We start from the raw sequence: 14,149 nt of genomic DNA, 5'->3' as shown, positions 1-14,149 counted from the left end.
AAAAGAGTACGAACAACTCGATGGCAATACATTTTGAGGTGATCAAAGTGCTAGTCATGAGGGATATTTTTTTCATTCTCATCTTATATATGATAAGTGTTGGCCTTGATCACCATTACACTTTGAATGACCCATCATATTTAGGAGTTATCTTTCACTTTCTTTTGGCACTTCATGTTGCTTTTAACTTTCCTAACATCAAGTAGCTATTTTAGACCCTAACATTGTGGTATTAGGTCAATGTATATCTAAAAGCTTTAATTTTCATTTTTGTTGTCAATCAAGCTTCTTTTACCAAGTCCAAATTGGTCTTTAATTCTCTTTGATTTTTCTTAAAAGAGAAATACAATACCCGATGGATATGAAATCCTATCTCTGTAGCAATAGTAGCTTTAGCAACATGAGTGAGGAGAATAAACATTTCTTTTATTGATGTTTTTTTAATGGTCTTATAAGCCCACAAGATTTTATCAAGGAGCTCATCCCATTATTATTTAGCTTTTTTTTTTTTTTAATCTTTTTATTAGCCCATTCTTCTTTAACTCCTTTATCTTCCTTTTTAACTCATTTAATAGTAATTTATTGGTGAGTTCTCTCATCTGTTAGTTTGTGGGTGAACACTAAAGAGAACATGTGTTTAATTTAAAGCTTTTAACATTGTTCCCTCTTCTTTCTATTTTCAAACTATGTGTCTTTATGTTTAATTACAACACCAAGGAGTCCAAACTTGTAAATAATATTTTTTTAATAAAAATAAGATGACTTTGTTTGTAGTTATCTTTGTTAATGCTTCTGCTTCCACCTGCTTTGTAAAAATCTCAATTATTATTGGGATTTTTTTCCCCTAGAGTCTTATAGAATGGTCTTAGAGTATCCATTCTTCATTGAAAGATGTAATGATGGTCAGTTTAGCTAAGGGTTAATGAGGCAAAAGAGAAAATCTCTAACATGAATCACATTTCTTCACTAGATCAATGACATCCCTTAAAATGGTGGGAAATAAAAGCATACTTATTTGGTTTAGGTAGTTAGGGTCATAGATTCTATGTGAATACTATAAATTCTTTTGTGAATTTGTTACAACATATTTCCACTTTCTTTAAGGGACAAACATCTTAATAAATAAGATGTGGTTTATATTTTATATAACTTACCATTTAGAAAATAGTATCCAGCTACTCTCCCCGTTAATCTAATAATTTCTACCATGTCTAATTATAATTCTCCTCTAAGCAAGTACTACTTAAGTAGAGTAATCTAATATATTTTTTTTTCTATTTATATAATGATGATCACTATCTCTTATATATATATATATATATATATATTTTTTTTTCCAAACATTATAAGGTAGCTTAATTATGTTCTTACTGGAAAGTCTTTAAAGGAGGCTAACCTTGTCATTTTTATATCATGCAATCTTTTTTATGGAGATTGATTTTCCTTCTTTTTTATTTAAGTTTAAATGATTATTGAAGGCTCATTAGCTTTGAATGGTCATTAAAATTATCCTACCACAAGTTGAGAGTCACTATACATATGGAGAGAGCAGTCGTTAAACTTTTTAGCCAAACTAAGACCAGCTAATAATGCTTCATATTTTACCATATTGTTAAAGGAATGAAATTTAAAAAAAAATTTATATTAAAAAAGTTTCCAAAAAGGAGGACTTCTTAATATAATTCTAGCTCTGCTTTTAGTAATGCTAGAATACCTATATAGTCTTCATGGTTTTAAGCTCAAGTTATAATTTATTGTCATGTGTTGTTTAGGTGTTAAAGATAATTTTGTAAATGTATATTCAATAATAAAATTTGTAAGAGCCTACACCTTGATGGTTGGTCAAAGTTTGTATTAAAGTCCAAATTTCTCCAATTTCATAACCCATTTAAATAGGAATCCTAACAATTCTATTTCATGGAGAATTTATATTAAGGGCTGATCCATCAACACAATCACTTGATGTGCTTGAAAATATGGTTTTAATTTTCTTGCAACACTAACCAACGCAAATGCCACCTTTTTAATTTTTAGGTATGTGACCTCATTATTATAGAGAAGTATGCTAGTATAATATACTAGCTTTTAGATTCCCTTTGCTTCATACTATCACTACACTAACTACTAAGTTTGTCACTCCTATATAGAGAAAAGGCTCCTTTTTTTTTTCTTTTTTTTTTTTTTTTTATCTAAAAGAGTAGTTTTAGGGAGGATAAATTAGAATTGAGTTTTTCAAAAGGTTGTTGACATTCTAGGATCCATTCAAAGATAGAGATGTTCTTTAAGGTTATCTCAAGTGAGAGATGAACTTATTCAATGCTGTAATTCTCCTTGTCAACTTTTGTACGTCTCTCACTTATTAGGGAGGATCCATGTTTATGATGGCCTAAAGTTTCTTAGGATTGGACTTAATCCCTCTATTATTAGTAAAGAATTAACCTAAAAACTTTCCTCTTTTCTTATTAGGACAACACACTTAGCAAGATTTAACTTCATTTAATGTTGATGTAGGATAAAGAAGACTTTTATAAATCTTGAAAATGTTGTTCAAAAGTCATGCACTTAACCAATATGTTGTCAATATAAGCTTCCATATTTATTCCTAGCTAACCTTTAAAGACTGTGTTCACCATTCATGGGTAAGTGGCTCTAATATTTTTTAAACTAAAAGGCATGATTCGATAGTAAAATGTTTTCTTGTCAGTGATGAACGTAGTTTTCTCTTTATTTTCTGAATGCATGGGTATCTAATTTTATCCTGGGTTAGTGTTTAGGGAGCTACAAAGTCCACAAGTCTATTATCTTAGGTAGTGAGAAACTATCCTTTACCATTACCACGTCGGCGAGCCATTCTGGGTATATTATCTCGTGAATGAACTAGCTTCAAACAACTTGTTTGTCTTTTCTAAAATGTCTTTTTATCATTCTCCATCAATTTTTGTTTTCTTTTATTGTATTAGGGATAAGGATGAACATAAATTTAGATGGTAATAAGTTATTTTTAGGTTGATGCTTAACATGTCTGATGATATAAATATAGAATTATATTTATAAATATTAAGGAGATCTATAAGGTTTTTTCTCTTGCCCAACATCTAAAGTAAACCCAATCTTAGTGAAAACTTTTTTTTTTAATGGAGATTGACTACTTTTAAAATTTTCATAGCTTTTTTTTTTATATATTTCATTTTAATTTGGGAATGTTTGTTGATCTACCAATAAAATATATTTTCCTTTAAGGTAAGTGAGTGTGTATTTTTTTTTTTTAAATCATTTGATTCTCTCTGACAATTATGACTCTTTTATTTATTAGAAACTTCATTATCAGATACTTGATACTCATCACAACATTTACCTTATGGATAAGAGGTCATCTAAGTATGATATTATGTGTTAAATCCATTTTAATTATCATAAGAGTTTATTACAGAGTGCGGTACTTGGGATAAATATGTATGGTCACTGGTAGGTCTAGTGCACCTTCTATCAGTACTCTTTTTTTTCTTTTATCCATATTAAAAAGGTCTTTACTAACTTTAACTTAGAATAATCAACACCCATTTATATCATTGATTAAAGAGAATGTTGACAACACTTTCATCATTTACCAACTCTCTATACACCTTATGGTTAGAGAGGAAAGCCGTAATTACTAATGTATCTTTTTGAGAAAAAGTTACTCCTTTTATGTCTTAGGGAATCAATTAACACAATCACTTAATGTGCTTGAAAATATGATTTTATTTTCCAAGCAACAATGAGCAATCATAAAGACCATCTTTTTACTTTTAAGGAAATGGTCTCAACATTATGGAAAAATATGCTAGAATAATATAGTAGCTTTTATATTCCTTCTTCTCCCCATACTAGCACTATACTAACTACTAAGTTTTCTATATATAAAAAATATTTCTTTTTCTTGCCTAAGCTAAAAGAGTAGTTTTAAAAAGGTTAGATTAAACTTGAGTTCTTCAAAAACTTGTTGATATTCTAGGATCCATTCAAAGCTAGAGATGTTTTTTAAAGTCTTGAGAAAAAAAAAAAAACAGCGTAATCTCAAATGAGAGATGACCTATTTAAGGATGTAGTTATCCTTGTCAACCTTTGTACATCTCTCACATATTAGGAAGGATCCATGTATATGATGGCATGGAGTTTCTTAGGATTGGGCTCAGTCGCTCTATTGTTAATAATAATAAAAAAAACCTATAAATTGTCCTCCTTTCATTGTGAAGGCACACTTAGTTTGATTTAATCTTATTTAGTATTGTGTAGGAAAGAGAAGAATTCTTACAAATCCTAAAAATATTGTCAAAAAGCCATGCTTTTAATCAACATATTATTAATATAAGCTTTCATGTCCCTGCCTAGTTAACCTTTGAAGACTCTGTTTATCATTTGTTAGTAAGTAGCTCTAGTATTTTTCAAATCAAAAGACATGGCTCGATAGTAAAATGTTCATATATTAGTGATGAATGAAATATTATTTTCTTCTTTTAAATACAAGGGTATCTGATGATACCCTAAGTTGGTGTCCATAGAGTTTAAGTATTAAGATCTTGTTGTGGTGCCCACCATTCTATTTATCTTACGCAATGGGAACTATAATTCGAATATGTCTTATTAAGGTATGTGAAGTTCATACACATGCATCATTTCCTATTTAACTTCTTCCCCATTACCATATTGGTGAGCCATTTTAGGTTCATTACCTTACCAATAGACATAGCTTTAAGCAATTTGTCTATCTCTTCTAAAATGACTTTATATTGTTCCTCATCAAATTTTTTTTTTTATTGTACTAGAAAGAAGGATAAACATATATTTAGATGGTGACAAACTATTTTTGGGCTGATGCCTGATATGTTTGGCAGTTTGAATGTAAAATTATAGTTTTAGATATTAAAGAGCTTTATGAGGGTTTTCTCTTTCCCATTGTCTAAAATAAATCCAATCTTAGTGATAACATTTTCTTTAGAATGGATATTGACTTCTTTAAAATCTTTCATAATTTTTCTTTTACATTTTCATTTTTTCTTTAAGAAATGCTTCTCAATCTACAAACAAAGTGTATTTTTCTTTCAAACAAGTGACTGTGTATTTTTTTAATCATTTGATTCCATCTGACAATCACAACTCTTTTATTTATTAGAAACTTTGCTATCAAATACTCGGTATTGATCATGATATTTATCTTGTGGATAAGAGGTCATACAAGTATAATGTTATATGCTAAATCCAGTTAAATCATCATAAGAGTTTGTTGTAACGTATGACACTTGGGATGAGTATGTATGATGACTAGTAAGTTTAGCACACTGTCTATCAGTACACCCTTTTCTTTTATTCATATTAAAAGGGCCTTTACTAACTTTAACTTAGATGGATCAATACTTATTTATATCATTGCATCTTTAAAAAGAATGTTAGCAACACTTTCATCATCCACTAAATCCCTATACACCTTATGGTTGTAGAGGAAAGTTGTAATTACTAATGTATCCTTTTGAGAAAAAGATACTCCCTCCACATCTTTTAGAGTGGAAATAATATGTTATGTTATGAATTTTGGAATCACATGGAGAATAATACTTACTTTCTATGAGCTTTTTAACTTCTATTGATATATATTTTCCTTCCATCTCTATGAAAGGAGTCTTTATTAGCTTTACTTTAGATGGATCAACACCCATTTGTATCATTACATCTTTTAAGACAATGTTGACAACACTTTCATCATCCACTAACACCTTATACACCTTATCGGTAAAAAGAAAAGTTGTAATTGCTAACATATCCTTATGAGAAAAGGTTACTCCCTTGATATCTTATAGAGTGAAAATAATAGGTTCATGCTATGAATTTTGAAATCACAAGGAGAATAACATTTGCTTCTCATAAACTTTTTAGCTCCCATTAGAATCTTCTCATGCTGATATTCTTTTCAAGATCACGTTGATATTTAGTAATGCCTCATAAGAAAGGTTAATTTCTTCTCCTTACTTCTTATACTCTATTTATTTTTCTATAAATTACTAGAATTATCCCTTGATGATAAGTCTCTCTATCTTTTTTTTTTAAGAGTAACATTCCTCAGTCATATCCCTTTATCTTTGTGGAAAAAAAAATATTCTTAGGATTTATTTACCAACATCTCCCTTCATTGGTGATGGATAATGGACAAAGTCTTTTCCTCTGATAACTGTTAATTCCTTAGTTTTGGTGGTATTTGAAGGAGTGGTTATTAATTCATGATATATCAACCTAATTCATACTAGACCTTTAAGGTTACCTTTGAATACATGAAAGGTGACAGGAGGTCACTTTTGTTTTGGAGACTATCTCTTTGTCTGTGAAAACATAGGTACTTTTATCTAGTTGCACTTGTTGCTTTTATCCAAATATGGTTTTTTTTATTGCTAGTTGATTTTGAGAAGAGATTTATCTAGGAGAGCATATAATCTTTCTAATAAGAAGTAGTTATGCATTCCTCTAATTAGAGCCTTTGTAGCAATTGGTTCAAACAAGTCTTCTACTTTGGGCATCTTCTTATTGAATCTTTTTAAATATAATCTGATGCTTTCTCCTTTTCATTAAGTAATGATGAATAGCTTAGTTCAACTCTTTTTGATAAATGTACTTGTATTAAAATAATCAATCAACTTCGTACATAGGTTGAAAAGACTGAGTATAGAACTAGGTTCAAAACAATATAATTGATTTTAAAATGCTAGTACAAACAAATGCATTTTTATTATAGTTTACTTAGCTTATACTAATTTGTTTTAAACATATATCTAAATGCATCGAAAATTTTCATTTCCAAATGATACCAAACATCTATTTGCATGCCTAGAAAGCAACAAATTATTACCTTATACTAATGTGATTGATATAACTAATTAAAAATTCATCATTTATTGGTGTATATACAAAAAAAAAAATACAAATACAATATTAATTAGATAAATTATTTAATCATAGTTATTATTAAGTTCACTCTATTTTACTATTTCTTTTCACTAATATAAAATTTACCATACATAACTAAAAGAAATTACTATCAAATGAACCACAACAAGAACAACTATAGTTAGACTTGACTTGCCCTTACAAGTTGACTTAGAAAACCTATGACCGAAGTTTGACCCGAAAAATATATTGACTTGATAAAACATGGTTAGCCTAGTCGGGTTGGCTCGTGACGTGGTTAATCTATCCAAACTTGGTCAGGTCAACTCTCTCTCTTTTTATATATATATATATATATATATATATATATATATATATTGAAATAAAGCAGTATATTTTTAGTAAAAATAATTGTACTTGTTGACTTGTGAATTTAACCTAGGCTTCTTTGCTAATTAGCATGTATTATATCCATGACATGAACAACATAATAATAATAATAAAAATACAACCACAAGAGTAAACTAATTAAAAAGAAAAAAAAATTTCTAGCCAATTCTATAATGGGATCACAAGATCTACACCAAACTATACCTACGTGCCTCACCAAACACAAATAGCGCGTGGATGGCAAGACATTTTGAAAAAATAAATAAAAAATAACCATAAACTAATAGTAAATTAGTAATAGAAGAAAAGAAAAGAGAAACACTTCTCACAGATGTACCAGTTGCAGAGAGGAACAGTTCCCTCCCTCTATTTATAACCAAAGGCTCAAACACCGTTCTTCGTGCCAAGCTCTCCTCTCTCTCTCTCTTATATTAACAAAGGAAGGAAGGAACAAGTCTCATCACCTTTCCTGTTCTATCTCCGTAAGGTAAGGCGGTTCCTTTTATTTCTCCTCTTCCGTCATTTCCCATGCAATTATAAACCAACAACGACAACCACCTGACAGCCCCCTATTGCTTTCCTTTCCCCCCTCTCCCTCTTGCGTTTCTTTCTTTCTCTTTAAACTTAAGTTTCAATTGAAACAAAACGTAAGTAGTATACAAGATCTGCTTTTACTGCTTTGTTTCATGCAAATATGTTTTTCTGTGTTTTCTCTCATGCCCATTTGGACTTTAACGATGTTTGAAGTGCCCGATTTTTTCCCCTGTCGTTCTGGGATTCGTTGATCTCATTCTGATTCAATCTTTTACTTTATTGCATTGGATCTGATTTGAAGTAGTAAGTGGTTTTTTTGGGTAGTGGTGTTTAAGAAGAAAAGCGAGAATGAATGCACGATACATGGGTTCTGCTTATTGTCGAGAGAGCAAATGATAAAAACAGACAACAAGTTATAAAGTTTCAATCTTAGAGGAAACCATTCCTTAATTCACGTATTAGAAGTTGATTGCATTTTGGGTTTCATTTCTTTGTTGTGCTTCTCAACATTTGTTGAGTGTTAGATCTGTATTTATTGTTTGCTACTAGTGACTGGCAGTCTTGTTCAAAGTAGCTGAAATTTGTTCCTATTGAAAAATGTTTTCTATATAATGAACAAAGTAGCTGAAATTTGTTCCAATTGAAAACTGTTTTCTATATAATGAACAAAGTAGCTGAAATTTGTTCTAATTGGAAATCGTTTTCTATGTAATGGACCGGATTACTTTTTGCAGCTTAATCGTTATTTTAGAGCTTAATTTTGATAGATCTATGAAAGTTGAATGTTTGGATCAAGAAAAACTGAATCTTGATTTTGGTGTGGCATAAGAAGCAGAAAAATGGCATCACACATTGTTGGATATCCTCGTATGGGCCCCAAGAGAGAGCTCAAGTTTGCACTGGAATCTTTCTGGGATGGGAAGAGCAGTGCTGAGGATTTGCAAAAGGTTTCAGCTGATCTCAGGGAATCCATCTGGAAGCAGATGGCTGATACTGGGATCAAATACATCCCGAGCAACACCTTCTCTTACTATGACCAGATGCTCGACACCACCGCAATGCTCGGTGCAGTTCCACCAAGATATGGCTGGAATGGTGGTGAGATTGGATTCGATGTTTATTTCTCCATGGCTAGAGGAAATGCCTCTGTTCCCGCCATGGAAATGACCAAGTGGTTTGACACCAACTAGTAAGTGATTCCTCCTCTTCGTACTTTGGTATTGTGACTAGTTCTGCATTTGATATAATAATTGTGTTTTGAATTATGTTCCTGAAAAAAGGGAAAAAAAAGAGAAAAGGTTACTGAACTATTTGATGATGTTTTGATTCAGCCATTTCATTGTCCCCGAATTGGGTCCTGATGTCAAGTTCTCGTATGCTTCTCACAAAGCAGTGACTGAATACAAGGAGGCTAAGGCAGTAAGTGCTCTTGTTCTACCTTCATTTGCTGACGTCTTTCTATATAATATCAGTGCTAGACGTCTAATAGCTCATGCATTAATAAATTAGATAATTAATCATCATGATCTGTCAACTGCTAGTATAAATGCAACAGAAACAGAGTTAAGGCACAGCTGCAAGGTTTGCAAAATGGTATTGATTTGCTTTCAATCTAAAAATCGAAGTTCAAAATATTGCTGAAATGTTGATAGAATCATTTTGAAATCTTTTAGTTGGTCTATTTAAAGCCATCTAACTTTCAGAATGGCCTGATATTGATATGGAATTTAGAGAGCCTATACTCACCATGATTATACTTGCTTCTTAATACTAAATTCCTGATTGCACTACCTGACAAATTCCGTTTAAACTGATAGTTTTTCTGTCTCTTATTTAGCTTGGAGTAGACACTGTACCAGTCCTTATTGGCCCAGTCTCCTACTTGTTGCTATCCAAACCTGCAAAGGGTGTGGAGAAAAGCTTTTCTCTCCTCTCCCTTCTCGGAAAAATCCTTCCAATCTACAAGTAAATAAATGATATTCTACATTTATCATTGATCGGGTCTCTATATGTTTAATGGTGTAATTATTCCATTGCTATCTTCAGGGAGGTTATTTCAGAGCTTAAAGAAGCTGGTGCATCCTGGATTCAATTTGATGAGCCTACACTCGTGATGGATCTTGAATCTCACAAATTGCAAGCATTCACTGAGGCCTACTCTGCACTAGAGTCAACTCTATCTGGCTTGAATGTTCTTATCGAAACCTACTTTGCTGATATTCCTGCCGAGCAATACAAGACCCTCACCTCTTTGAAGGGTGTTAACGCATTTGGTTTTGATCTGGTTCGTGGAACCAAGACCCTTGACTTGATCAAGGGTGATTTCCCTAAGGGAAAATATCTCTTTGCTGGAGTGGTAGATGGAAGGAACATCTGGGCTAATGATCTTGCTGCTTCTTTCAGCACCCTCCAAACTCTTGAGGGAATTGTTGGAAAAGGTAATTTTTTTTCTTTTTCTTGCATGCATTTTTGGCACAATGATAAATATGTTTGAAGACATAATACTAATTCATGTTTTATCTACACAGACAAGCTTGTAGTCTCCACTTCCTGCTCACTTCTCCACACTGCTGTTGATCTTGTCAATGAGACCAAGCTTGACAAGGAAATCAAATCATGGCTTGCATTTGCTGCTCAGAAAGTTGTTGAAGTAAATGCATTGGCCAAGGCTTTGGCCGGTCAAAAGGACGAGGTATCTTCCTTCTATCCATGCTTGAACAACTATGAAGAATTCGTTGCTAGATTGGCTCGTAGAGTTTGTTTTCTTGTTATATACTTTTAAAAAAAAAATTATCATCATAGCAAGTCTCATTTTTGTGGTTCAATTTTCAGGAAATCTTCTCTGCTAATGCTGCTGCCCTGGCCTCAAGAAAGTCCTCCCCACGAGTCACCAATGAGGCTGTTCAAAAGGCTGTATGTACTTCGCTAGATATTTTTTTTTGCTTTGATGCTTTCAAGCAGGGGCATTCTTTTGTATTTATTTTTGATTTTCTATTCTGGCCTTTGCAGGCTGCTGCTTTGAAGGGTTCTGATCACCGCCGTGCTACAAATGTTAGTGCCAGACTTGATGCTCAGCAAAAGAAGCTTAACCTTCCCATCCTACCAACCACCACAATTGGGTCCTTCCCACAAACCATGGAACTAAGGAAAGTCCGCCGTGAATACAAAGCCAAAAAGTGAGTTAAAGTTTCGTTATTTTCATACCTGTTTGGTTTTTATGGCGAGAATTTGTTTATCAATGTGCTTTTATGATTCTTCTTTTAGGGTATCTGAAGATGACTATGTCAAAGCCATCAAGGAGGAAATTAGAAAAGTTGTCAAACTTCAAGAGGAGTTTGATATTGATGTTTTGGTTCATGGAGAGCCTGAGGTGAATTTTTCTCATCAAATTAGCCTTTTTACTTTTACACGCACACGCGCGCACACACTCATATAGTATAAGCATTATTGGGTGATCACTCTGTTACAGAAAACTCTTTCTTTAGAGATTGCTTGTATCTTCAACTACTAATCTTGAACATCCAACTTATGTGGTCATTAATTACTGCAGAGAAACGATATGGTTGAATACTTCGGAGAGCAATTGTCAGGTTTTGCATTCTCTGCCAATGGTTGGGTGCAGTCTTATGGCTCTCGCTGCGTGAAGCCACCAATTATATATGGTGATGTGAGCCGCCCCAAGTCAATGACCGTCTTCTGGTCTACCTTGGCTCAGAGCATGACTGCCCGCCCAATGAAGGGAATGCTTACAGGCCCTGTCACCATTCTCAACTGGTCCTTTGTTCGAAATGATCAACCCAGGTATAGAACATAGAAGGAGCAAGATAGGGAAAATAAGATACAAAAAGATGTTGCTTTTAGCTGGTTTATCTTTCATAATGTGAATACATTTTGCAATTTTCAGATATGAGACTTGCTACCAGATTGCTTTGGCCATTAAGGATGAAGTGGAGGATCTTGAGAAGAACGGCATCACTGTTATCCAAATTGACGAGGCTGCTTTGAGAGAGGGCTTGCCTCTTAGGAAGTCTGAGCAAGCTTTCTACTTGGACTGGGCAGTCCACTCCTTCAGGATCACCAACTGTGGCGTACAGGACACCACTCAGGTTTGTCATCCACTTAACTCGGAATTTCACAACTCAAATTCATGTTAGGCGTCTCTTTCCCAGTTGCTTTTCATTTATGCACTCGCTTAATCTCTTTAATTCCTGCAGATCCACACTCACATGTGCTACTCCAACTTCAATGACATTATCCAATCAATTATCGACATGGATGCTGATGTGATCACCATTGAGAACTCTCGCTCCGATGAAAAGCTTCTCTCAGTCTTCCGTGAGGGAGTGAAATATGGTGCTGGAATTGGCCCTGGTGTCTATGATATCCACTCTCCTAGAATACCATCAACCGAGGAGATTGCTGACAGAATTAACAAGATGCTTGCAGTGCTTGAGACAAACATCTTATGGGTTAACCCTGACTGTGGACTCAAGACTCGCAAGTACACCGAGGTGAAGCCAGCTCTCAAGAACATGGTTGATGCTGCCAAGCTCCTCCGCACCCAGCTTGCCAGTGCCAAGTGAGCCACCCAGGATTTGTTGAGAGTTCAATCTTCCATGGTCTAATGAATTTTATTCAAAATTCAAAACATGGAAGGTTGAGAGTTTAATCTTCCCTTGTCCATTGAATTTTATTCAAACAAAAAAGGAATTTATTGTTTGAATAACTGTGGGTCATGTTGAAATTATTTCAATAATAAAGATTAAAGCCAAAAGTTATTCATCTTTACGCAGTGATTCCTCAAATTATTATCTCTATATATATTTAAGTCTTTTATATTAGTAAGATAATTTCATTCAAGTGAGGGGATATTGAGATTTTTTTTTAATAAAATATAGTTATTGAACATATTTAAATTCAGATTTAAAGTGAGTTTCATTTACTTTTAGAGTTAAAACATTGTTGGAAATTATTTTTCTACTAAAATTCTTAAACAATTAATATTAAAATGATTAAAATAAATTATAGTTAATAAAAAATTGATCTAAAAATTCTTGGTTGACATGTTTATTAAAACCCAAAAATTTATATCACACATAGAAAATATACATTGTTGTCTTGAAGTTTATTTAAGGGGAAGTTGTAGAGACATAAATAAACCTAAATAATATGGTATTGATTTAACCTAAATACAGGTGCTCCACTTGAGGTAGGGTTTTAGTCCCCACTTTTTGGATCCTAGTCTTAAATCATGTATTTGGGTTTGGATTAGTGTTTTTGCTAACATATTACTTGGATTTGGGTTTATTATTATAAAGTAATCGTGTGGCCTTTAGAGTACTAATTTGCTAATCTATTATTTCGTTTAATTCATCCTATGAATTTTATTAGTTTTTTTTTAGAAGAGTTTTTTAAAACCTCTCAAGTTTTTTAGGGGATATTTAATTTTTTTTTAATAAAATATAGTCAATGAATATATTTAAAGTGGGTTTCACTCACTTTTAGAGTTAAAACATTAATGAAATTTATTTTCTATAAAACAATTTTAACAAGAAATATTAAAATGATTAAAATAAATTATAAATAAATAAAAAAATTAATATAAAAACCCTTAATTGACATGTTTATTAAAACCCAACCACCTTACCATTCAAGCACCTTACCTTGACTCCACATTACATTTGAAGTTGTTTTACTTGTTTTGATGGATAATGATACAGCTGCAATTATGTTAGAAGTTAGATCCCTCCCTCCCTTATGTTTTTATTTTCCTGTTTTTACTATATTTAGCTATTTAATTAACTAGATCATTAAAAATTACAACCATAGATTTTATCAAGTTAATATCTTAATTAATTTAATTAAAAACTTGATTTTTAATCATGAATCTCAGATTAACTTACTAGACCGAACTGAATGTTTTTGTTTTGCATTTCAAAAATATTTTTGAAAAATATTGAAAATTTTTATATTTTTTTTACTTTAAATTAATATATATTTTTGTATTTTTAGATCATTTTATACACTAATGTTAAAAATAATTTTTTTAAAATAAAAAATATATTATTTTAATATATTTATATAAAAAAATATATTTTAAAAAATAATAACAGTCACATTTTAAAAAAACAAAAACGCTTTAAGTTATTCCATTAAGTTAATGCGTTGGAATTTGTTAGCCATAAAGCATCTCTTGGTAGGAGGAATAGTATTCTTTCAAAGTTTGGTGGAGCCCCTAGGAACAAAAACAGAGAGTAACGATAGGTAAGCTTGTTGGAGAAGTTTGGTGGAGCATATATTCACCTCACACTTT

At 32.1% G+C, this 14,149-nt stretch overlaps 1 protein-coding gene across 3 annotated transcripts; it reads left to right on the top strand.

The window, feature by feature from the left end:
• The first annotated feature begins 7,628 nt into the window (after positions 1–7,628).
• LOC118027772 (5-methyltetrahydropteroyltriglutamate--homocysteine methyltransferase 1) lies at positions 7,629–12,624 on the top strand. 3 transcript variants are annotated; one of them, XM_035031232.2, is made up of 12 exons: positions 7,629–7,789; positions 8,672–9,025; positions 9,168–9,255; positions 9,674–9,801; positions 9,883–10,274; positions 10,365–10,528; positions 10,669–10,749; positions 10,846–11,012; positions 11,101–11,206; positions 11,387–11,637; positions 11,741–11,942; positions 12,051–12,624. In XM_035031232.2, exons 2-12 carry the CDS (start codon positions 8,676–8,678, stop codon positions 12,417–12,419), a joined length of 2,298 nt encoding a protein of 765 aa, XP_034887123.1. In that variant the 5' UTR covers positions 7,629–7,789; positions 8,672–8,675; the 3' UTR covers positions 12,420–12,624. The 3 variants fall into 3 exon arrangements, with proteins under 3 accessions (XP_034887123.1, XP_034887124.1, XP_034887125.1); XM_035031233.2 differs by having other exon boundaries at positions 7,633–7,789; positions 8,666–9,025; XM_035031234.2 differs by having other exon boundaries at positions 7,637–7,789; positions 8,669–9,025.
• Positions 12,625–14,149: the final 1,525 nt, after the last annotated feature.

Source organism: Populus alba, chromosome 19, assembly GCF_005239225.2.
Source record: "Populus alba chromosome 19, ASM523922v2, whole genome shotgun sequence".
Classification (NCBI taxonomy): Eukaryota; Viridiplantae; Streptophyta; class Magnoliopsida; order Malpighiales; family Salicaceae; genus Populus; species Populus alba.
The sequence above is the reverse complement of the archived record's forward strand: the minus strand, read 5'-3'. Positions and strand labels throughout refer to the sequence as shown.